Source organism: Suillus discolor (assembly GCF_016758755.1).
Source record: "Suillus discolor strain FC423 chromosome Unknown F5147scaffold_17, whole genome shotgun sequence".
Classification (NCBI taxonomy): Eukaryota; Fungi; Basidiomycota; class Agaricomycetes; order Boletales; family Suillaceae; genus Suillus; species Suillus discolor.
The window spans coordinates 17,968-42,854 of NW_024541264.1; the positions used below are offsets into that span (position 1 = coordinate 17,968).

At 46.4% G+C, this 24,887-nt stretch overlaps 5 protein-coding genes across 5 annotated transcripts; 1 reads left to right on the forward strand and 4 right to left on the reverse strand.

The window, feature by feature from the left end:
- Positions 1 to 3,831: 3,831 nt before the first annotated feature.
- Positions 3,832 to 4,794, reverse strand: F5147DRAFT_651178 (uncharacterized protein; the record flags this gene model as incomplete). The annotated part of the gene is made up of 4 exons (XM_041433525.1): positions 3,832 to 3,877; positions 4,093 to 4,257; positions 4,318 to 4,427; positions 4,525 to 4,794. 4 exons carry the CDS (start codon positions 4,792 to 4,794, stop codon positions 3,832 to 3,834), a joined length of 591 nt encoding a protein of 196 aa, XP_041294716.1.
- Positions 4,795 to 5,916: 1,122 nt separating this feature from the next.
- Positions 5,917 to 6,722, forward strand: F5147DRAFT_651179 (uncharacterized protein; the record flags this gene model as incomplete). Its single annotated transcript, XM_041433526.1, has 4 exons — positions 5,917 to 5,999; positions 6,161 to 6,197; positions 6,231 to 6,308; positions 6,372 to 6,722. The coding sequence occupies 4 exons, from the start codon at positions 5,917 to 5,919 to the stop codon at positions 6,720 to 6,722; spliced, it is 549 nt and encodes a 182-aa protein (XP_041294717.1).
- A 163-nt stretch (positions 6,723 to 6,885) lies between these two features.
- On the reverse strand, positions 6,886 to 8,528 carry F5147DRAFT_651180 (uncharacterized protein; the record flags this gene model as incomplete). The annotated part of the gene is made up of 9 exons (XM_041433527.1): positions 6,886 to 6,926; positions 7,143 to 7,165; positions 7,225 to 7,245; positions 7,357 to 7,433; positions 7,500 to 7,508; positions 7,564 to 7,580; positions 7,661 to 7,835; positions 8,338 to 8,357; positions 8,444 to 8,528. 9 exons carry the CDS (start codon positions 8,526 to 8,528, stop codon positions 6,886 to 6,888), a joined length of 468 nt encoding a protein of 155 aa, XP_041294718.1.
- Positions 8,529 to 13,999: 5,471 nt separating this feature from the next.
- F5147DRAFT_792921 (uncharacterized protein) lies at positions 14,000 to 14,467 on the reverse strand (the record flags this gene model as incomplete). Its single annotated transcript, XM_041443110.1, has 1 exon — positions 14,000 to 14,467. One exon carries the CDS (start codon positions 14,465 to 14,467, stop codon positions 14,000 to 14,002), a length of 468 nt encoding a protein of 155 aa, XP_041294719.1.
- A 7,579-nt stretch (positions 14,468 to 22,046) lies between these two features.
- Positions 22,047 to 23,146, reverse strand: F5147DRAFT_573157 (protein kinase; the record flags this gene model as incomplete). The annotated part of the gene is made up of 3 exons (XM_041431140.1): positions 22,047 to 22,691; positions 22,743 to 23,014; positions 23,077 to 23,146. 3 exons carry the CDS (start codon positions 23,144 to 23,146, stop codon positions 22,047 to 22,049), a joined length of 987 nt encoding a protein of 328 aa, XP_041294720.1.
- Positions 23,147 to 24,887: the final 1,741 nt, after the last annotated feature.

Sequence of the window (24,887 nt, forward strand, 5' to 3'; positions counted from 1 at the left end):
ATGGCAAGAAATCCAGAATACGCAATAATCGCGGATGCCATTACGAAGGGTCTCAAGAATGTTGAGAAGTACTACCAGAAAGCTAGTGACTCGGATGTCTACTTTATCTGTCTAGGTAAGTATCGAGTTTTCGCTCAAGTCCATGTCTCATTTTGTTACAGTTCTTGACCCCAACTACAAGTTAGCATATGTTGAACGGCGATGGACTGAGATGAAGGTCGTGGATGGGAGGGCTCGTCTTCAGGCGGTGGTGAGTACTATTCAACCTTAAGTATCCTGGCGGTCTCTAACTTCAGATGGATGCTTAGTTTGACAAATATTATCAAGCGCCTCCAGCCCCAGGACTGCAACCCAAGGAGCCATTGGCCATGTCAACAACGAAAGCTTCAATTTGTTATGGTGCTTCCTGGATGCGCGACGCTATCATGGAACGTCAAGCTACAGACCATCGCACGCGCGATCCTCATCAAGAGCTCTCCGCATACCTTACTTCACCATTGGAGGAGACGGATGACGTTGTCGCGTGGTGGGGTGTAAGTCAGCCCTCAAATTCATTGTTCCCCGCTTACATCCTTGATCAGTTACATTCAATGCAATATCCAACGCTAGCTCGTGTTGCGCGTGATTACCTGCCCATTCAAGGCAGTGCAGTCCCATCAGAACACGCTTTCTCCAGTGCGGGGATCACATCGACTCTGCGCCGCAACGCCCTCGCACCATCCACATTCTCCGCGCTACAATTAATGAAGGCAGCCTATAAGAATGGTCATGTGTCAGCGGCAGTAGAGGCAGAAGAGTACGCAGCTGGTGTGTCATTAGCCTAGCTACCCAATGTCATGTAGATGTATTGTGAATGTTTTTCCTTGCTGCTTGAAAAATTTGCGGTTCGGTTCACGTTCGGACCGCAAAAAAACCGAACCGGACTGTTAAGAACCGTTCTTGATGGTCCGGTTCTGGGTTCGACAATTTTGTAGAACCGGACCATGGTCCAGTTCTCGGTTCTCGTCCAGGGCCCTCTGAACCGGACCGAACCGGACCACGGCAGCACTAGTTCAGACTCACCATCTGAATTGTTGTACCTTCAACTGGAGCCCACCGCGAGGGTTTCTTGTGTTTCTAGGCTCTTCCAGCTCTCCAATCATCCCCCAAATTCGCCTATTATCCTACCACAGTCATTCCTTATCAGCTTCTCCCACAATTCCCAGTTTTCAGCATCTTCTTCTCCTCTCCAGCGCACTGATAGGTGTTTTTCTCACGCATTTTTCGAGCGGATCTCTCGCAAACTTAGGGTCGTATTCCCCACGTCCGTCCAATCATTTTGAGCCCTGGCTCATCGAATTTGGAGCAGTAGTTGTGGAGTTATCGAGTTTTTGGTGTTTTTGAGAAGTTGAGGGGAGATAAGGGTTTTCTGGGTGCTCAAAGGCCTGTGTCTTTTAGCTCTTTTGGCCATTTACCATCCTTCAGTGGCTCTGTCCATTGCCCCAATCTGCTTCTTGATAGGACCAGCTCTTGTTGCCCTGCACCATACCCCTTCCTCCTCCTCCCTCTTGCACCTCCGCACTTTTTCGCACTTTCACCAGCCCATTTTGCCTCGGAACCCCATCGACCCTATACCCGTTTTGAAGCCCTCATTTATGGCTTTCATTCGCGCCCATCGCCGCCCCGATCCGCTCTGTCGTTCGCCCACCATTCGCGTTTTCCGCCGCCCCTCTATTTTATCACACATTTACACCATTTTATCTATATCTCCTCGCCCCTCGATCGCGCACCTATTAACCCTATACTCGTTCTGACCGCATTCGCCGCCGCTTTCCATCCGTCCGCTCCGCTTCCAGATACGTCTGCGCGTTCCTCCGCAATCCGCACTTCTCGCGTTTCCCTCCATTTTCCACCATTTCCTTCATTTCTCACCCAGTTCTCCACCAATCCTAGTCGACCCTATACTCATTTTGAAGCCCTCGTTCGCCTCTTTCTATCCGTCTACTCCCCATCGTCGTCCATGCAACCATCATCGCGTTTTACATCACTTTATCGTCGCTGCTCCTCCAGTACTCAAAGCAAAGTCTGGAGATTATCGTTTTATCGCATTGCCTGACCCTCACTCACTGGCGCAGTTTACCTGGCATACGCGTCAAGGAAACAAAAGGTGTTTGAGGACCCCCAGGTTAGTTTTCTTAGTTTAGCTTAGCTTTGGTTTGCATAGGTAGATGACTGGGGACAGTCATGATTCAAAGTTCCCATGAGATGTAGGGATTCATTTCTGGCTAGGCTTGTAGAGACTGTTTTTACCTTACCTTATGTTGGCACTTTGTAGCTTACATAAGAAAGTTACCTTTTCACCAGTTCTACTATGAGTCTGAGTATTCAGCAAGTTTCTATCATATTTCCTCTTCTCTGAGCCTTGAGCCTGGTCCAGAAACCCTTTAGGGTCGAATAGCAGCTAGGTTCTGCAAGACCCAACATTGTTCAGACTCACCATCTGAATTGTTGTACCTTCACCGGTTATGCAGGATTGGTACGGCAACAACCAAACTCGTCTAGATGCACTTACATTTAAGGATTTCATGATTGAACTGCATGCATACCAGCTCCCATCAGGATGGGTTGACACTGTTCATAGGAAGATGCTGGGTTTGACACAGGGACAATGATAGTGTTGTAGTGATAATTGACTAGACACTTGGTAGAATTTTCACATTTTGGTCATGTAACATTTCTTGCATATATTGCTATTATTGAGGATATTTATCAATGGTCTTGTGGCAAAGTGGTGATTATGCTACACTTCTAATTGCTGTGGTCTTGGGTTCAATTCCTGCCAAATGCAAATTATAATATGAGAAACATCATCACATGATGTGACATGTGGTATGACTTGCACCATAGGGTGGTGCCACTTCTTTTGGCCTTTGTGCTCGAAAATCCACAAGCCCATAAGGAGTACAAGGTGATCTTGTGTAGTTTGTACAAGCCTGTACAGCAGGGACTTAGCTATGGGCTTGTACAAACTTGTACAAGGGCCCACTAGTTTGCTGATGCAGAATACTTGCCTTCCTTTGACGAAGACTAACCATGTATTGTGAGACTATGTTGAGACCGTGCACAAAGGGTAGGACTGATTCTGAAGGGCTTGGCTTCAGCTCGTGCGCTGCACCCCTTACCCGAGTATGTACCCTTAATTGCAGATGACATCCGGAGGAAGTCTGTATGACTTCCAAAGGAGCGCAGGAAAGTCTGGAAGGACTGTCCGGATCCGGATGAGTGCAAGGAACTTCCAGAAATTACTATCAGGTTTCGTCCTAGTACAGATATGTGTAATGGCTACTCAGGATGAATCCTGAGTAGAATGGAGACAGAGGAAAGGCTGCAGGGACAAAGTCCAAAGCAGAATAGGTCCAGAGGACTGTGGGAAAGTTTCTGAAGGAACTTCCGGAAACTCAGAGGATCGGAGGAGCAGAGGAGTGGAGCTCCAGCCTAGGGAATTCCTCCCTAGGCCTGAGATGGATATTGACTAAGTCGGAGGACTAGAACTAGTATGAGGACTTAGTGTGAGATCTAGTGTGAGGACTAATATGTGTAATATTCAGACTAAGGAAATACAGGAGTTTCTACAGGGTTTATATACTACGGAGGACATAACAGAGAATCAGTCAGTGCAGTGCAAGGCTATGTGAGGCTATGGACGGAGCATGTGGAACACCTAACACTAGTGTATTGGAACTTAATAAAATGAAGACGGAAATGAATCAGGTACAGAAAATAAAGCAGTCGGTTATAGGGATAACTGGATGTCTGGAAACAGGTGATTACCATAAGGGGATGAGCGCTGATTTAAGGTTTGGGTTTGGATATGAAGCATAGGTCGGATTCAGAGATCCTAGCAAGTGGATATCAGATTGAGTGTCCAGGTTTCAGATCCGGATGTGTGGATATGCAAAGGTGCAGGGATCTGGGTGTACAGGTATATGGATAGATAAAGGACATGAACAGGGGGTCCGGAGGTCTGGATGAGGCGTGGGAACATTGTCAGATGTAGGTCCAAAATACGGGATATGACAGACTATGACTGAGAGGGATGGGTTTCTGATTGACTTTCCAGCAATTGTTGGATGTTCTGACCATGGCTGTGTGCCAAGCTTGTGGTCATGACCGAACTTGTGGCTCACAGCAGCTCGCATCTTCTGTGCAGTGCCATATGTTGCACACAGGAAATTCAGAGGCTTTGCTTTGCTAGTCCAGATATCATTTTCATCACATCTATGAATGCCAAGTCAGTCATGTGCAGCACAAAGAAGTCCAAATGGTAGTACAACTTACTTATTCATTATCCAAAGTGCAATCCACATGGGAAAGTTGGCAGAAAGATTAGGATAGAGGCCATCAACATCGTCAGGCAACACAACCTTGTTTATAGTGACACAAAAGTCCTTGAATTAGTTCCAGCAACTGTGCTATGTGTTAACAAGGTTTGCAGAGAGAATAGTATGACATGTACTGCTGATAATCTGACAGAGTGGTGTTAACAATGACACCTGCTGAGGCCGTTTCAAGGCTCGCTGATAGTTGGTCATGGTACACTGGGATGGCAGTAGGTGTCCTCTTATATTTTGATGGCAGGGTGTCAGTTTCATTTGTGCTGATGTGCAGTGTGCCACAGGCAGCCTTATTGTCAACATCGAAGCTATTGAGGAGGGATTCTACCTCCTCATCTTGGTCTTCAGCTGCAGCTTCGACACTAATCCCTTGGGAGTCAATGAGATAAGCAGTGACACCTTTGAGTTGAGCTAGAGACATAGCGAGTGACAAGTGTAGGTGTGAGACGGCTCAGACTAGTTCACATGTGGATGCTTCTGACATAGTGCAGAAATGTTTTAGTTTGGTTTGCATTTAAGTGTGAGAGCTACTATTTGACACACCTTACTCACTCTGGGCAAAATCATGCCGGAATCTAGTAATGAAATACTCTGCCTACCCATCCTCGGCCAAGAGTACACACCTGGAACACCACTCATCATCTATTAATTCCTGGTGTAAGCAGATCCAGGCCCCTAAGACGTGCACAGCATACTGAAACATTAGTTGAATTTGCTCACCAACAGAAACCGAAGAATGACAAAGGCCGATGTCTGAGAGAAGCTCAGGCAGTACAGAAGGCCGGTGAGTAACCAAGAGGAATTATTGCAGCACCTTCAGGTGTTCTCTAAGGATGAGAAGGAATAGCTGAGGTGTGCAGCATCGAGATTGAGCAGTATCTGAGAGTATGCTGATTGACCTATGAGTATTGCAGCTTGTTCCAGCAAAAGCTTAAGCAAAAGCAGGGGGAACATACCTCTCACAAGACCTTGTCCTGCAAACGGGTCAAGGATACATTTGGGGCAGTGCCACCAATTCTCACTTACAAAAGCAAAAAGAGTGCAGATTGCACTCAACATGCTCTAACTGATAAGGATCACACTGCGAACACATCATGGGTTAGATCTGCACTGAAAACAACAAAGAAGATATTGCTCACTGCCACCATTCTTCTGTCACATAGGCTACAGCCATCTTCTCGGCATTCAGAATGCCAGCTGACTTCAGTTGTGTGCCAGCCCTTCCAAAACACAGACGGACACAGGTAGAAACAGTCCAAGAGACTCCTGAAGTGCTGGTGGACACAGAGCTGACAGGGTCTGGTTCCCTACATGAACAGGTAGACAAGTTTTGTCAATTATTCAAGAAAACATGACCTCACCACCTGCTGACTTATGTAGGAGTCATTTGCTGTCTGTATGTGAAGAGTCAAGAACAATATACAGTCAGTCAGAGACAACATATACAACATCGAAGGTAGTATCAACAATGTGACCACTCATATCATGGATGTGAAGTCATTGGTCTGCCACTCCGCACTGTCTCCGGTTCACGAGAGCCATCATGTTCCCCACCATGCACAGCCTATGGGTCAAGCTCAGGCTGCTCATACAGCTACTGCAGTGCTACCACTGTCAAGTCAACAAGTCAGTTCACCCCCAGGCCATTTGGATTTTTGTGCCGTACCTCAGCAGTCCATTCCCTCAGCTAAACTTGGAGTTGCTCTGCTTAGTGATGAACAATTTGAGTATGACAAAACATGAGTCCCAGAGCCACCAACAATTCACCTTTCGAAGGATATTGACAGGTTGTGTGCGGAGTGGGAGAGTTCAAACTTGCTCTGTGTGGGTGGTCGCAAAATTTCTGTAAAACACTAGGGTGAGTTCTACAAAAGAGCAAAGGGGGTCAAAACGACAGCCTGGGATGCTCTAAGGGTTGAGTGGGGGAATTGGAAGGTGTGTTCTCACTTTGATTCACCGCAAGTGCCACTTTCTCAATTAATTAAAACTTTTGTCTAGTTCATTGCCGAGGAGCACCAGCATTACCTGGACACTGCCTCATTCTGGAATGCATTCAGTGATGGAAATGGCAAGAGGTTTTTGTATCAGCAAATCCTTAATGGCATCGCAGAGCAGCGGACTTCAGCAGCAGCTCAAGATGCAAATAATGCACACACATTTTTTGGTGGAAATCTTGACCATCCATTGGCTCAGGGTTCATTCCACTATGCCAAGGGTAGCAAGACATATCTATTGAGCAAGGATGATGCCGTTGCAAAGAAGTGGCGTAAAATTCTCACGACATGGCCAGACATCTCACTGAGTGCTACTACTAGCAGTGCTTTAACTGTTCAATCCTCCTCTCAGTAGTGTTCTCAATCTTCAGCCTTTTTTTTCCCTTTCTTTCACTCATATATAAACCTAACAGACACTGCTGCTCCATATATAACTTGTGCATCTGTATCCCAGACTGCTGGTACACTTCTATTTGACTATACTACAGCATATCCAAGTCCTAATCAAGTACCATACTTTAGCAGGCCTCCAATCCTCGCAGGCCTGCATGGCATTTACCTATGATGATGAATGTCAGCTCCAGTTTTGCCAGATGTCATCAATCACCTGGTCAGAGAAAGAAATAGCCATCACAAGCTCACCATTTATCTATGACGATGAACGTCAGTTCCAGTTTCCAACTTCTCATGCCAGATGTCATCGATCATCCCTCGTCCCTTGTCGTTGTCGTTGAAATGGTTGGAGAAAGAAATGGCCGTCATTGGACTAACTCACTTGTGATGTCCTTGATTCCCTCTCTGCCCACGACAAACGAAGGTCAGATTCAGAAAGGCCATCTCAGAAGAATATCACTCACATTGGTGCAGTCCCATTTATGCTTGCCAAACTTGTTGATCATTCAGCTGTGATAGTCAGAAAGTCAAACGGTGTGTCACACGTAGTAAGAGATGGAGTGAACTCACATTGAACTAGTGAAGGTACCTCATACCATGCAGCATGCCGATCCCAATGAATAAACAAGAGAGGGCCACAGAGGGACAGCATGGAAACTTGTTGATCGTTCAGCTGTGATAGTCAGAAAGTCAAATGGTGTGTCACACGTAGTAGTACTAAGAGACAGAGTGAACTCACATGAACCATCTAATGAACAATCGAGAGAGGGCCACAGAGGGATGAGCATGGACGGAGCACTCACGAGCCTCTCCTGTGTGCCTAGCAATGATGAGATGATGAATGAGCAGCACAGGCAGCTGCCAGATCGAATGGAATCCAGTTGGCACTCAAGTACTCACCAACAGCACTGCCTGATTTTTGTCTGGCCTGTTGAATCCTGAATGAGTCTTGGACGCCAATTGTGCTGATTGTCCCGATTGTTGGTGGTCGAGGTCCAGGTGGAGCACGATTGGCAATCAAGCCTAAGGAGGAAGGCAGTGCTGTGGCTGAGTCGTCACATGTCACGTTTGCAGTCTAGGGGAGACTGCAAACCGTCACTGAAAGGACTGTCAAATTTTCACATGAAGTTTCACTTCAACCAGCTTCAGTACTGTCCTGTCCCATGCAATCGGCAGCCCACAGAAGTCAGCAGTCATGCAAATGTCACTGAAAGTCACGACATGTCACATAGGTCAGTTTCAAAGTCAGCTCGGCAGTCAAGCAAGAGCGCAAGGAGGTCGTTAGTATTCGGTGTGAGCAAGCAAGTACAGTATTTACTAGTAGAATCTAAGTATGGAGGGTGACCATGATTAGTACCATAGTTGTAAAATTGAGGGGGATGTGTAGGGAGACCATGTACATTGTGTGGATACTAAGGTTGTCTATGTAAATTTGATGATGATGCAATGGGACTGCCGGATGGATTATTATGTAGTATAGTGCATTGAAGAATAAGATGGTGCACAGAGAGCTGGATTAGGATAGAATTGATGAAAATATGGCTGGTTGGTAAATCACATGATGAATGACGACTCACATTTTGCTCCTTTGCGGCAGCTGCAACAGATTTATATAGCCCATTTGCAATTCCCTGAATTGCAGCTCGAATGCATGACTCATATGTAGGGTCTGATGAAGCTCACAGCTTTCCTCGTCTCCCACTGACAGATTTGCGAAGGCGGACCAGCCCCATGACCAGCAGCACAGCACCAGTTGGCACTGGTGCATGCAATATTGAAACTCCATCATGGCACACATTAATGGTATTCAAAGTTAAAAAAGATAAAGAAAAGACAACATCTGGAAAGTTGCAAAACGCTATTGAAACTCCAAATTATAACTCCGTTTTGCTTACGCATCACTATCATACTACGCTGATAAGATCAGCCCACCGCTATGCCTCACATATCGCTTCGAAAACAACAACTATGAGCCCTCAAAAATACACACGATGACCTTATATTAGCTCACTACATCGAGCTTGTGCAATATGCACTTGATGAGCTTTTGGAAGAACCAGATTCCGAAGATGACAGTTACAGTGTCTCCTCGAATGACAGTGGTGGATCCATCAGCATGTCAGTTTGTTCAATGTCATCGGATGCATCTTTGGACACCCTGATGTCGGGTGTCACAATCACAAGTGCCTACTCCTCCCAGCTCTCGTCAGATAGGCCACAGATGGCCGGTTGAGCCTTTATGGAGTTTATAGATGCTGTTCGTGCTTTGGCTGATGAAGTAGAGACCAGCCGTATTCTTAATGCGAGACCCAAACTTAGCCGTGCCCCACAACTGCACCTGCTGCCAGAATGGGGTATGCATGCCCCCGATAAATTTTTGCGAAAGCTTCGTGTGTCCCCTGCTGTTTTCGACAAACTCATTGAACATATCCAGCCACACGCAATCTTCTACAACAATTCGAACAACCCACAGCTTCCTATTCCTATTCAACTCGTGATTTTTCTCAACGGCATAGGCCACTATGGAAATGCTGCCACGATGCAGGATCTGGCTGAATGGGCAGGAGTGTCCATTGGAACCATGTACAACTGTTTCAAACGAGTGATGATTGCAATTTTGAAGCACCATGACGATGCGATCTGCTCGACCGAGAAGATCAGGAGGAACGGAAAAGGGCACAACAGTGGGTTGAGGGGAGGACATGCCAAGAATGGCGTAGTGGCTTCCTCTGCATCAATGGCACTCCTTTCAACTTATTTCAGAAGCCTGGGTGGCACGGGGAAGGGTTTTTTGACAAAAATTTGAACTACTCTCTTACTGCTCAGGTACATTTTTTTTTTTTCATTTCATCAGATGAGCTTACACCTTCTAAAGGTCATTATTCTCCTGCACAATCTCCGGATTGTTGACTATGTGATTGGCATACCTGGTAGCCTTCACAACTCGAACATTTTTGGACAAACGAGGGTCGCACAAAACCCAGATGATTTTTTCAGTGTGAACCAGTGGCTGTGGGCTGACTCTGCGTACACCTCGCAAGTATGGTGTGTCACACCATTTAAACGACCCCCTGGGGGGGGGCGTTGACAAGGGATCAAAAAACATTTAACTATCACCTTTCTAAGGTGAGTACCCCCTCTTGCAGATGAATGGCTTTGGAAAATTGTTCTCTTGTGGATGAATGGCTTTGGAATGTTGTTCTCCTGCGGATGAATGGCTTCAGAATATCGTCCTCCTGCGGATGAATGGCTTCGGAATATCGTCCTCCTGTGGATGAATGGCTTCGGAATGTCATTCTCCTGCAGATGAATGGCTTCAGAATGTTGTTCTCCTGCGGATGAATGGCTTCAGAATATCGTTCTGCTCAAGTTTAAAACATCACTTACATATTTGTAGGTCCGCATTCGGTCTGAACACTTTTTCGGTTCAATCAAAGGCCAATTCCAGAGCCTATGAGAGCTTTGGTTTCTGATCCAAGGCAAGAAAGAACTGGATTACTCCAATATGTGGATCCGCTGCTGTCTGATTTTGCACAACTTGATTATTGAGATCGAGGAGACTCTCGGCATTGCAAGTACTGGTAACAATTTCTACGAGGAGCTGACTGGGCAGAGGATGGATCTGAACGTGGATGAGGACGAGGTGGGGCAGGGTGATGAGACTTATATTGGGACAGCAGGACAAGATTTTTGCAATGCTTTAATGGCACATTTACTTCTCATGCTCCAGTAGACGTAGCGGCGAAATTTGTGTATTAAAACACTGGCAGTACTCGAACAACATCTAATTATCAACAAAAACGTGACAATGATAACGTGTGAAGTAACAAACCGAGAGGACATGCAACAAGCAACGCACGAAGATGACAACATGATACTCAATCTTGGTCTGGCAAGCCCCGCTCCATTGCAATACGCCGAATCCTTGCCTCCTCCTCTTCTTGATGTGCACGGGTGAGCTCAAGCTCAAGCCTTGCATGCTCCAGTTGGTGACCCATGAGCTCATGTTTGTGTAAGTGGTCTTGCTCAGCAAGATGCATAGCGTGTTCTCGTTCGTCATGAGCATTGTGCACTTTGAGTTCTCTAGCCCACATGTCACTCTCAAGCTTCATCCGCTTATAACGATCATGCTCGACACAACCATCACGCTTTTCACCAACTTGCTGGATCAGCATCTGCGCTGTTTCAGAGAGCCACTCGGCAGCAGCAGTAGTTGAAGCTTGATCGTTGTTGGCGCGTTTACATGATGGAGGATGGGACAAGGTAGCTTGAGGTGATTGAGGCGATGTGCTATGAGTAGTTCCTCCAGATAGCTTCATGATTTGTGATCCCGGATGTCCTCAACAAGGACTTGCTTTACGTGAATCAACCCGCAAACAATTCATTGCATTGCTGGCACTGATATCAGAGTCAGAGTCATGTGGCGTGGTGTTGTGGTTGGAAGTTGGTTGCTTGAAGCTTGAAAAAAAAGAATATTGGCTGTCGGATTGGTCATCATGTGGAAGCTCCGGTGAATTGAGTGATATCACATCTTGGTCGGAATAACATGTTGAGATCGGAGTGATGGGTGGGCGAAGACGCGGCAAGGAAGTGTATGAGCCTGTAGAGGTAGATCCATGAAAAAACCCGGGGGTTGATGATGAAGAGCTGGAGAAAACTGGTGCTTGTTGCACATGGAAGAACCGATGTAGCACTCAAGCTCATGCTAGGCTCGTATTCACTGATTTCCCGATACACGTTCAATGCCTGTCACTATCCAATGTAACCCGCACAACCCGATGCAAACCCGACACTTTGACTAGCGGACCCGATGTTTCGGCCGCATCGGACCTGATATTTTCCCACGCACTTGTCCTATCTGTGTCCCGTTATGTCTGCTAGCCCCACTAGGTGCGTAGTTGATTATTTTGCACATTACTCACGTCATAGCAAGTGCTATTACATGTTTTCCCATCATCCGCAGCGCCTCATGTTAGTTTACATGTACTTCGGACCCGAAATCGTCGGCCGCTACTTTCGCCTATAGGGTTCCGGATTTCTATGTACTTATATATATATTGGACTGACTACGAGTATTTTCATTATCCAAGTAGTAGGGAGCCATTCCCCGATACTTAGTGGTCAAACCCAATATTTCGTAGTTCTTAGTTGACATTGCGAATATTACCGCTCTTTCTATCCGAAATACCCATCATTATCATATATCCGCATACCACTCGCTTTCCCGATGTTCGCTATCGCCATTCCCGCTAAACCCGCTAAACCCGAACCCGAAACCCGAAAACATCGGACCCGATGCTTTGGCATCGGACATTGTAGATATACCCTCGGACTTTGTTTCTCGCGCTCGGACTTTTGACCATTTATTGTTTCACTAACTACAGACCATTCCAAATAGCTAACCCCTCAGGTCGAACACACTTGTCTTGCAAGTATAGCAGACTAGGCTGTGCACGACCACAACATTTTTATATTGCTGGCTACTTACCTTGTGTAGTGCCCAGCAATTGTTGTATCTCTACACCGATCTGACTGTTCCATCTCGATATCGTCATCTACTTGTCCTGCAGCATTTGCATCAGTGGTGTCAACGGGGATGATATCTTCTCGACAGGCATCGACATTTGTGTCAACGTCACCCATGTCAACAATTTCCCCGTCTTCGATATCAGCATCCTCTTTTGGTTCATTTTCATTGGCAGGGAGTTGTGCGTCCTCACGGTCAGGCATACGGAAGTGTTGTAGCGCGGCGGATTCATGGTTTTGCCCAGGGTCAGTGGTTGAGAATACAGTGTTGTAGGCAGGATTTGTCCTCCACCAACTGTGAAGGTCCGGCCACCATGGGAACTTGTTCAGTTGCAAATCTGCAAGAGATAAATAAATAAAAGTACAATTGAGAGATGCGCACGAAAACAACCTACTGATGAGTGTCTTGGTCTGCGGGTTCTTCTGTAGCTCATCATATGTCAATCCGGCACCTGTCTGCTTGAGGGACTTGTTGAATCCATTGTATTTTCTTTTGAGCCTGAAGCATCTGATCAGTAACGAAACAGTATAAATTTGTAATTTGCAACAGACACAAGAAGATTTTGGAGGCACTCACGTTCCAAACCGAGTCTGGACAGGCTTTGTCTGGCAGAGGCGCCATACTTCAGGATCCTCGTCATTTGAAAATATAGCATTTGCGAGCTGCAAGTAGTATGTTTCCTTTGGAGTACCACTCTGCTTCTTCTTCCTCCCCTGGTCTTTGGCATCCTTCACAGAATCGGAGAAGAGTTTTATGCATGCATCATCATTAGTTTTGCACCAGGCGATGAGCTGCGAGGTGCGAGCACTGTAAGCCCCCTCCCAATAGATAGCCAGCTTCTTCATGGTGTTGGGAGCAGGACTAATCTCAGGTTGTGGGCCATCATCTTCATCTGCTGGTGCAACTGTACTTGCAGGTAGTGTTGCCACGGTTCTCGGTTATAGCCGGCTAAAGCTGTAGCCGGAGCTATTGTTAGCCAAGCCTCATAGCTGGTTATAGATATGTAATGTATAGCGTGGCCTGGCTAATGTAGCCGCAGTTATCTGTTTTCAGCCAGCTCAAGCCGACTTTAAAATTAGATTAGACACATGGTGGCAAACAGAGGACGATCTTGGTGGCAGAGCCATGTGTATGTGTGTTGATCAATGGGACCAAGTACAGCTAGCTTCCCGTGCGCTACTGAAGATGCTGAAAGTGTCCATGGGTTGGGTGAAAGTATGTAAGGAGCGGATGTCGATATCAGAAGGGTGGCAATTGTGCCCAAGGAGTACTAAGTCCAGATATGAGTGCAAAAAAAGGAAGATACTTGATCGCAACGACCTCTCCATCCATCTGCTTGTTTGAGTGCTGTGTATATGAGGGGTTTATTGGATGGATGAAACGTGATCCATGACGGATGGTATCCAATGGGGGTTCTAGCGAGGAGATCAAGTGTTGGAGATCCTGTCAATGGTGTTGGATCAAAGGATAACATGTGAATCAAGTCAGCGTATGAAGCAACAAGGGAGGTGAATGCACATATGTAAAGAGATAGATCCTTGATAGAAGGATTTGATATTTGATGGACTATGGGATTTCATGTACTGTGTTGGCCATTTGGTCGTCCTCTGTGTCGAAATTGTCTCCTAGGATCTTGTCCAAGGGAAGTTCAATAGTTGGACGAAAGATGCTAAAACCAGTAGTGCAGCCACCGCTGATGCCTTTACGGTAGCTCATAGGGTTTGTGAGGGTGGGTGTGAGCATGAGCGTTCGACGGCTTGTTGATGGATGAGGTCAGTGGAAGTGTTCCGTTTGAAGTCTGGTGTGGTGGATGGTTGACCGTAAGCGATGTTGTACCTAGGGAATGACACAGGTGTACCCGTGGGTGTCGCAAGCATCACCTGCAGGTATACCCACACCCCCATGGTGGGTGCGGGTCTCATGGTGGGTTGGTAGGTAGTATAGTGGCGGGTGTGGCACAACAGTGCCCGTGTCGACTGTGTGGACAGACGAGTCCATGCTGCTGCGCCGCGAAGACGAAGAAGTACCTGCGCTTGTTGCACCAGAACCCATTCTGAAACTGTCTCCTCCATAACGGAAGGAGTGCCAGGTGTGTTAGATGCGCTTGGGGGCTCGGTGAGGGAGGAGCACTGCACATGAGCGTCGTGTCGAGAGCGCTTCTGAATAATATCAGATTTCATACTAATGGGACGAACAGAGCCATGAAGCTTATAGTAGAGGCCGCATCATACTGGAGTTGAAGAGAACGGGGTCTTGAAGGACTGTGATGATTGTGCGATGGAGGCTTGAGAGTGTTACTGTCAAGATGTCTTGTCCATCGATGAGGATATGACCTTGTCCAGGTTGGAGGTCATAGAAACGATAGAGGAGGTGCCAAATTTCTCTGTGTGCACGGGGCTTTGGTTGATCATGCAGTATATGCCACTGAGGTTTGAGAGAGGGAAAGAAAACATGACATGAAACAGATGAAGCACCCGGGGTTGGGACAGGCCTGGAACAATTCCCTTAGCATCTGTACGCGGTCATTGAGATTGAAACCAGCTGCAAGGGAGAAGTCAAGAAGATGCGTTTGAGAGAAGAAATGAGTTAATGATTGAAATCAAGCTATCAATGAACATAAGTCCAGAAGGATGTAAGATACCAGCAGGTAAACAAAAAATGATGAAAAACAACAGAGAAAAGTCATTATGGCATTCAATAGATGGTGGCGGCATCCTCAACATCGTCACACTCCTGGTCTGCGATAACTTTGAGAAGTGTCTCATGTGAGCTATGCCACCTGAAACTCTACTAATGTTAAGTGTTGAAAGCTCATCAGTCTCCGTTGTAAAGAGTGGATTCTGTGTGGGGTCTACAAAGTGTTACCTTAAGAACTCAGTGTGCGAGTGATATGCTCGTCCCAAAGAGACTGCCTATAGAAATACTCCTTGATATAATGCAAGGGATATCTTGTTAAGATCGAGGATGAAAGAAAGGAAAGTTACCAAGAGCACGCTCGATGTTCCGAGGATGCATCCAAAGTGGTCCGAAAGTGGTCCGAAAGTGGTCCGAAGATGGTCCAACATTAAGAAATGAAGGTCCGAGGTTGCGCGAAGCGTCCGAAGAGCTTCCGATGAACAGTGAATGTTCCAAGAGGAGTACGGCGGGTGTATTGAAGTATAAGACTCGTGAAGTAAAACTAAGCAAAGTCTATCGGAAAGAACTTAGAGACAGCGAGTAGCGAAATGGCAGCGGTCAGGCCAAAAAAATCATTCCAAATGAACAAAGATCGATTGCGCGAAGTATGACTATCCGAAAGTGACTCTACTAACTATGACTTGTAGCAGGGAAAGTGAAGTGAAGTGCGAGTAGTTAGCGAGGCAGATTATATCCTACAGCATGAAAGTCCAGAAACTGCGTAGGTGAAACCAGTAGTGAGATAAGACATCCGAAATGTAATAAGACTCAAGGCGAGCCGCTACAGAGATATGCATGTAATAAGGCGCAAGACGTGTTTGTTATGTGTATAACCGACGGGCCGCCAACATATGTGCCCCTAAACATAATCAATAACAGATAACCAAGTGGAAAACGCACCAGCGAAGTCAAACTGACACGGACAGGACATGGTATGGAGGATCGGAACTGTATACAGGCCTTGGAATTGGACGGACGACCTTCGGACGACTCGGACAAATGCGCGGAACTCTCGGAAGGTAAAATGGAGTGTCGAGAAATATGTGTGTGGGATACCCTTGGAATTGGCAGGATACGAGCCCAATGCCGATCCGAGTGCTACACTGTGTCACGTAGTAGTTCGTATTCCATGTCCCGTTGTGATGCGGCCCATCCTTTGGTGAAGTTGAGTCTCTCTTTTTTCAGGAAGAACTTGACAATTTGTAGCACCTCCATCAGCACTGGGCTGAGGCGGTTACGCTTCTGTGTGTCGGTCTCGCTGCTTGATGAAAACACACGCTCGCAGGGGACAGCAGATGCCTGTATCGGGAGATAGTCCAAAGCAATTGCATAGACAGTTGGAAACATGGCATGAGAGGCCTGGTTAACAATTTATAGTCAGTAATGAAAGCTCTAACACGAGAAGATAGAAAGATCTTACAGTCCAAAATGAGAGAATATTTGTTCCATTGGGGCTGCGAGTAGCGGTGCTATAAGCATTGAACTCCTGAATGACCGTTTGGGTGCCTTTATCACAACCCGACGGTGAGTCCACCTCAGGAAGTCCATAGAGGCATGACCCTAGTGTGCGTGACTGTCGCTGTACTGCTTGTATAGTTGGTGCAGAGTCGGAAGCCTGGATCCCCCTCTTGGTATGCATCTGCATAACACATTAGTTCAATGTGCGCTGCTATTAGTGAAAGACATACAAGGTTAATAATAAAGTTCTTGGCATTCCGAGTCCACTGTTGGTCCCAATGATGTTCCATCCATGACATCCGCGAAGCAGGATCGATGACTATAGAGGGAACCGACGACTCAGCAATGAGAACCAAACTCTTGTCAGAATACACAGGACTAACACATGGAGACTGTGTAAGCATTGGTGGCACCCATCCGATCATCATATTTATCCACCCACAGCAAACCTATGTCAATCAGAGGTGCGAAGTGTGGAAATTTCTTCACCATGTGATCCCACCGCTGAATTAATAGTTTGAAGGTTGGAACCGCACCACTGAGCGTAGGAGTACTTTCGCTCGACATGGCCTGTTGAGCAGCATGTGGTACCTAAATCACACAGTAAGATGGATCATATATTTCAAACGCATTAGCACTGACCTCTAAAATCACCTCGAGATCCTGTAGAAAGTGCCACTCCATGGGAGTTAATTTCTTGTCAGCGATCAGGCGTTGATTCGGGTTTGCAAAGAACAAGTCCACGGCCTTGTCACTATTAGTCCACGACAGATGATTGGTGTAGTGAAGGTTTGCTTACCTGGCAAAGGATTTGCAAAAAATTCAGCATGACGTAGACCGAGTCCCAATGTGTTGGCTTGTCAAGAAGCAGTTGCACAACAGGCAACTTGGTAGGTTGACCTGCGTGGTCTAGGAACCATTTGTTCTCGTTACCTGTGAGAATGGTGACTTCAAAACTGTCCCAATGCTGGTTCGATATGCGGATTGTGCCCACGAGCACTCTGGCTCAATCGAGGGTTTTAGCATGCAGGGCTTGGACATACGCTGTCTTGTTGATGGTCTGACCGCCGACTACCCATGACTTGTCCACGTCTGAAAAGTCAGCGATATGGTACTCGTCAATGATATGTTTGATGCATATGTTGATTATATGGGGGAAGCACAGAATTCGGTGCTCAACAGGATCAAACTCTATCCCACATTCCCGCAGTAGGTGTGAGTACTCTTGCATGGACGTGTGATTATTGCCAGCATTATCCAAAGTAAAATGACTGGACTAAGCGAATTCAGAGCATGCCATGTGGTACAACTAAAACACTCACTTTCTCAGTTACTTCAGCACGATCGAGGAGGCCCAATATTGATCGCCCTAAGCAGTCTCCCATGTGACTCCCCGGTGTGTGATTGAGAGCTATCAATGCTGCCTTCAAAATAAGCACAGAACTTTGCTCATCTTTGGCAATCCAGTGGGCGGTGATGGCCATGAATGGGCGGAGGACAGAGTCCAACCATAGATCAGACGTAAATGAGACCTTTCCCTGGGCCATCTGGAAGATTTAAGATATTTTGCGCTGACCCTTGAGAACTGAACACTTACTGCAAGGTCCCTTTTCAGGACCTCAAAGTACTCGTTAAAAGCCTCAAGGATTAACTCCCGAAATTTTGTGTGATGGCAGATGTCACTATCATTTAACTCAGGTCACAGAAGACGAATCAAACGTCGAAATTCAGGACATTCGACGAGGTTGATTGCCTGAAGGCGTTATTAAGAATAGTGCATAGAAAGTGAACAGTAACCCACCTGATCGTCTGCCACAACAAACCTCACAAGCTGTCGATGCATCTTGTCAACAGTGAAATTGGGTATCTCATCCTTCAGAGAATGTGACTGCCTGGTTCCAAGCAGTACGTCATCACGATTAGGGATGTCTCCGAGTGAATCCATTGTGCAAGACGGATCCCTGAGCCTTTCACGTATCGTCGTGACCGTCCATCCTTGCTCAAGAAGAGCATTTAGAGGCTTGATCTGTATGGGCCAACCATGGTGCCCTGCCTCCTCCAAATAAAGGATGGTATGATGGCTATATACATGAAAATGAGGACCTGTGTTGCTTGTGGTACTGCTATATGATGTGACCTTGTATGTTGCGTCAAGTTCATATAGTCGTCTGGTGAAAGATGTAAGAAAAAAAAAGAATGGCAGGTATGATACTCACTCGCAAAGTATGCAAACATTACACCCAGTAGTTGGATGCAGTCTGTAAAAGAAATGAACATCATCAGCGCCTTTAGCCTTTCTTGTGAGACCACCGGTAGCCAAGAGATCAGTTTGTGTGGGATATGGGCTGTTAATGACCATCTGAAGCGGGCTAGGGACTGTGGGAGCCATAACTCTAGGCACAGGTGGGTGATCCTCTTCCTCTTCATCGTCATCAGAGATATCGTCAAGATTGAAGGTTTCCCCTTCATCAGCCATAGGTTGAGCACGACTGGGGTCAGCATGGATTGAAGCATTATCCCGATATCTTCGAGGGAGCTGGCGATTTCGACAAGGTTTCATAAGTGCATTTGCAATTGGACCAACAGCAGCGGGGATGGGAACAGCGGGGATGGGAACAGCAAGGATGGGAACAGCGAGGATGGGAACAGCGAGGATGGGAACAGTGGGGATTGGAACAGCAGGGATGGGAATGGCAGGGATTGGGACAGCAGCAGGCATGGCAGTAGCTGGCTGTGCACGCCGGCGACCTGGCATGTTGGTAGTAGACTGGTGGTGATGATCTAAGGACAAAATCAAGTGTTTATATAAACCTTCATCAGATGCTGAAAATGCTGATTTGAACTAAAGCTAACCTTCATCCATGGGGTTGAAAGTTACTCCATCAATAGAGTGGGAGGCCTATGAAAAGGACAGGCTTGCGATTAGTTGAATCAATCGAGTAAAATGAAATTTACCTCACCATTGAGCGAAAGGGCAGTATCATATTTAATGGAATATCCCCCATGTGGCATCCAATTGAAGTCATCCAGTGAAAGGGCAGCAACACGTTTGATGGAAAGTCCCCTGGTAGGTGTGCGATGAGGGATCTCGGAGTCTGTCGATAAACGTTCAGTGACTAGTCATTGATCAACATCAACATTACCTTGCACTATGGTCTGTGGGGCTGAATCGCTAGCTATATGTTAGATTTGATGAACTTTGAGGGTAGGATGTTCAGTGATGACTCTGATGAGCTCTCCACATGCACGCTTGCGCCTTCCAGTAGCACAGGGCTCGTGTTTTGCGAGTAAACGATGAACTGCTCGACGACGTATACTGGTAGGTAATGCAGTAGTAGAATCTTGCAGAGGCCTAATATTTTTGTTTCAAGTTAGATACTGAAGGACTTATATTGTAATGTCTTACCTTTGCATGTGCAATGCATGCAACACAGTATGTGCGCAATATGATGCGAAGCTCCGAAAGATCGGAAGAAACGATGCAAAATGAGAAATTGTGATGTAACAATCTAAGATACAACACAAAAACGATACAAGTGACACAACAAACAATGCAAAGCAATGTGACTGCAATTTGCTTTTCATAATCTGCCCTATTTCATCATAACAGTGCTTGCACACCAGTCCCCGAGTCCCTTATCAATTTTTCCCCACAATTCGCATTGACTTTGGTCTCAAAAGTGGTACCAATTCATTCTCATGATCTGAGAGGGTGGCACTGATATTCATTTCTTATTACAACGACTCTTATTAAGGAGGACATCAGAGTTGAGGGGCTGGTTGTGAGCATGGTTCATGTGCGGGATCATGACTTCTTTGATGGTGTCAACATATTGCGAGCATACCGCGCATACAGGATGAGGGCACCAACAAGACGCTGTTTGATAGTCACGTAAGCACTTGAGTACCACACTGGAAGGCACCACGGTTGGCCAAGCATGCTCAATATCTGATCGAATGTGATGTTCTTGCAAAGCAGCATGCTCCTTGGCTAGTCTCCGGCCCTCCCTCTGTTTTTCGGAATGGGTAGGAAGTCGCTCATGGAGGATGTCAATGATGATGTTGGAATACTCATGGTACAGGATACTTCAGACCAAAGAGGCACGATTGTCAACATGGACGAAGGGCAAAATGGACAAGAGGGCACACACAAATTGATTATCAGTCAGAGAGTAAAGGTAGTTCACGCGTGATTGCATGTGTTGCACCAATGAAGAGCAACACTGACATCGATACCTGGAGTTATAATTCAGACGTGGAGATGAAGGAATAGCCCTGAGGCACCTGATGATTTCCACCTTGGACAGTCTCTCCAACTGGCGTACCAGGTCTGTTGTGGGAAGGCAGATCCAGTTCAGTGAGTCAGTGTTCAAAATCAATAGATTGCAGGTACAGGTTATGGGTGTCAAGTACGTGGCACAAAGGTCGCCGCAAGGCTGCAGCAACAGGAACACCGAAGACCTTTTCAAAATAAGCAGAAATTGTGGTCATTCGAGAGATTGGCAATGGGCTCAAAAGGTGCTGCTGACAATACAGGAACATTGCATCAGTGTTCATCACGGACAGCTCCTGACACAGTCGGAGAAATACGCAACCAACATGTCTATGGCTCCCGCTTTGGTCCGTTTGGCAGCAGCTGCATCACAGGGCAAGGCTCACGCAAAGGCAATGAGGTCAGAGGCAGAAAGATCATTGAGGGAATTGATGCAATGTTGCGAAGTATGGGCAACCCATGGAGGATATTCATCAGTGACCAATGAGAACACACTGGCAAGAGATGTCAGGGATATGGGAAGTCAAGTAAGAGCTGAAGATGGGACGACAGTTAGGTTTTATAGGTATAGAGAGCGTGGGTAGGTCTCACAAATGTCAATGGACGTCGTCGTCATGTTTCATATCAGTTGTGCAGACTGTGTCAAAAAGACAAGGATCAGGCGGAGAGAGCCGGGCAAACAGGCACGGCGAGGAGCACCTGACAGCCATTGACCTGCGCATGAAGCCTCTACGCAGAATGAGGGAAAACACCGAGGACAAGTGCGGATCAATGAGTGACTCTGGGAGACTCTTTCAGTGCGCAGAAAGACTCTAGGGAGACTGAGAGACATGGTTTGGCCAGTGCGAGCTCCACCTATTTACACCATTTGCCACCCAGCTACACCAAAGGCAGTTACTGAGTGAGGAGGGTAGAGCTACAAGCACCGTCCGTAGCAGTAGATGTAAGAAATGGATAGAAAGAATTTCCTTAGATGCAAAAAAGGCACAGCGAGGAGCGCAGGAAAATGTAACACAGCATTGCAGATCGACTGATGCATGGGAATCTGTTTGTGTTCGACAGAGCCCTCCCCCACTAACTTATGCTGTAGCATACAAAACAATGTAATTGATACAATGCGCGGGCATACAGAATGGTAATAGGACATAATGAAACAATGTACAATCCAACAGGGTGCAGAACAGCATGGTATGTGTGGGATACTGTTAGCGAGAAGATATGTACAAGTATATGACTACACATATTCAACAGTGTCATGATTTATCTAGCACATTGCAGTAAGCTGTTACACGGGCGTAAACTTCCAAAAAAAACAAGCCTCAGTTCATGAGTATGAAGATGAAAGGGAGCACTTACACATGAGTCGATTTACGAAGAGGTGTTGCTTTCAGTGGAGATGAAGGCACTGCCTTAGCCACACTGTGTTCATCAGAGAATGCAGGGGCATGTACGACAGGATCAGACTCGCTGAAATCCAGCAAGTATGAAGCTGGTATAGGTAAGGTAGCATGAAGATCATGGAGTAATGAGTGAAGGTAGTCGTAATCAGGATCCTGTGAGAACGCAAGGGAGCATGTGTAGATGAGAAGACTTGCAAACCCAACAGGGATTCCATGACACAAAACTTCGACAGTAGTGTTTACTTTGCGTTCCAGCATGGTAGAGCTGGAGAGCTTCTCGTGGTCGTCAGTTAACCATGGAAGAGATCCACACAAGAGATATATCAGTGTATGTATCAGCGACTCAATATCATCACAACAACCCGTCTCGACTCCCAAATGACTGTTGATCGAGGCGAACGCAGGGGTACCAGTGAGATTTTGGCCTTGGCGAAATGGCACATGGGTTCTAGCTGAAGTGCTGCAGTACTCCTTTGCGATACCAAAGTCGACAATGAAGGCGGTGTGCCTCAAATTGTTGAGACCTACCAATATATTCTGCGGTTTAATATCACCGTGCACAAAATTGTGTGAGTGGATATATTCGAGACATGAGAGCTAGAAAGATGGTGTCAGTTCTTTGCAACAACACATTGTAAAGCAACTTACTAGTTGGTCTCCTAGATTCACAACATTGCAAAGGCTGAACTGTTGAATGCGTGCAATGAAGAGATCATGTAATGACGGCCCAAGGAGGTCAAGAACCAAAGCATAGTAGGTCGACTCTCTACCGAACCACAAGGCGCGGGGAATCCCAACTCCACCTGCAAGTCGTTTTAAAATGTTGTATTCATGCTGCAAAGACGAGTGGTTGATGGTGGGTTCAAGTTTAATAGCAACTGAATCATCCTTTAAGAAGTTTTGTGCGCGGTACACAACAGCTAAGCGCAGGTCATATGTTGAATGTGAATCAATATATCATCACCAGGAGAGAATCACATACCGTATGCGCCCGAACCCAGAACATCTCCAAGCCTGAATCTGCCATCAACGCAGGTAGGGACTTTGTTCATAGTACAAATTACTGTAGAAGCTTGATAGAGAAAATCTAAGCAACACAAGAGGGAATGAGGAAAGGTCTTACCATGTGTTACTAGCTGGCTTGTGCCGGCTTTAACCAGCTCAAGTTGTGGTTCATACATTCCTGGCTTTAGCTGGTTTGTGTGGCTGGCCAATGCTGCAAACCAGTCCATGTGGCAAATCAGTGGCTCGGCTCACCAGAATCACCAAACTACCAGTGCATCGGTAAATGCCGAACTTGAGCAGACCCAAACCGAACTGCGGCACTACTACTTGCAGCAGCTTTCCCCTTTGCTCATCTGGATTGTGTTTGACCGTGATTTCCTTTGGCTCGACCTCTAGCAGCGTGTGCCATCTTCTAAATGGTTCCCTGAGAACAGACAAAGTGACAAATAAAGGGTGATTGGGGATCAGATAACACCAGCAAGGTCGACAGCAATGACAGCATTGATGGCTGGTTGATGGGCAGGACGGCAGTTAGTGGCAGGGTGGAGTTTGAAATGTATGCCATGCTGCTGGTGTTTGGCTCTCATTGTGCGAACTTTGAGTACCACTATTGGCAGGTGACATTTCTGCGTGACTTCGGCACTTTCAACCATCTCACTCAATTCTGCTTCAATCATATCTGTTCGACCTCGTAGTGAGTTGTATTAGAGAAAGAATGATACCTATGTTGAGAATTTTGTGTTTAAGTGGCTGGAAATACGAGTTTTGTGAAAGTGCCGACTTCTGGGGGCTGCTGAATGCATGGGATAGGACAGTACAATGAAGTTAATGTAAACATGGCTTACGCAGACATCATTCATGCATCATCAAAAATGTCATCAACTACGTCATCGATAGCGATTGGACACCACGTACTGTTTGCTTATATTTGTCTTTCATTTCTAACCGCTCTTCCCAGATACCGTTCTGGGTGTACATTGTACAAGTCAGTTTTTTTCTGGAGAGTCATGGCGGCTAGGTTCGCACCACAGCCTACGTATGCATCTGCTGATGTCCCAGTCCCTACAAATCGTCCACCTCAGCCCATGGGCACCACTATACACCGTGCAAAAACCCTCGACCCTACACTGTTGTCGACACACCCGGAGACATCAACATCCAGATTGGACCTTCCAAATTCGCCCAACATTTTTCCTACTTTCCATGCGTCACAGCTTAAGCCATTCCACACCAATGACCCCCTCCTGTTCCCATCATGAGAGTTCCCGCGACCCGGACCTGTCGTTACCGAAGATGGACAACCGGAAACTTTCATAGATCGGATTATCAACGAAAAGAAGGTGGGGAGAGGGAAGCGTTACCTGGTGAGGTGGCATCATCAAGAACGCCATCAACTAGGTCATCGACAACGATTGGACACCACGTATCGTTTGCTTATATTTGTCTTCACTCCTATATATACTGAACGCATGCTCATGTATTAGCATCGCTTCATTATCCGTACGCTTTGACACCTACTTCAGTCTGATTTGGTTTTAGCGTTTCTACTCGTCACACACGAGTGGTTTCCAGTTAATCAAAGTCTCACGTTTTCGAAGCGAAGCGAAGCAACTGGCAAAGTCACTTCAAATTCGACAGCAACACTATCGACGACAAAGCGCTCCCTCCACTAACGTGGGAGTCGGAGACATGTCAGAAATTCGGATTCCTTTTAAGCATTCTCGCACATCTCGGGAAATTAGAAATCCGTTTGTGTTCGACAAAGCCCTCCCCGAGTTTCTGAGCATT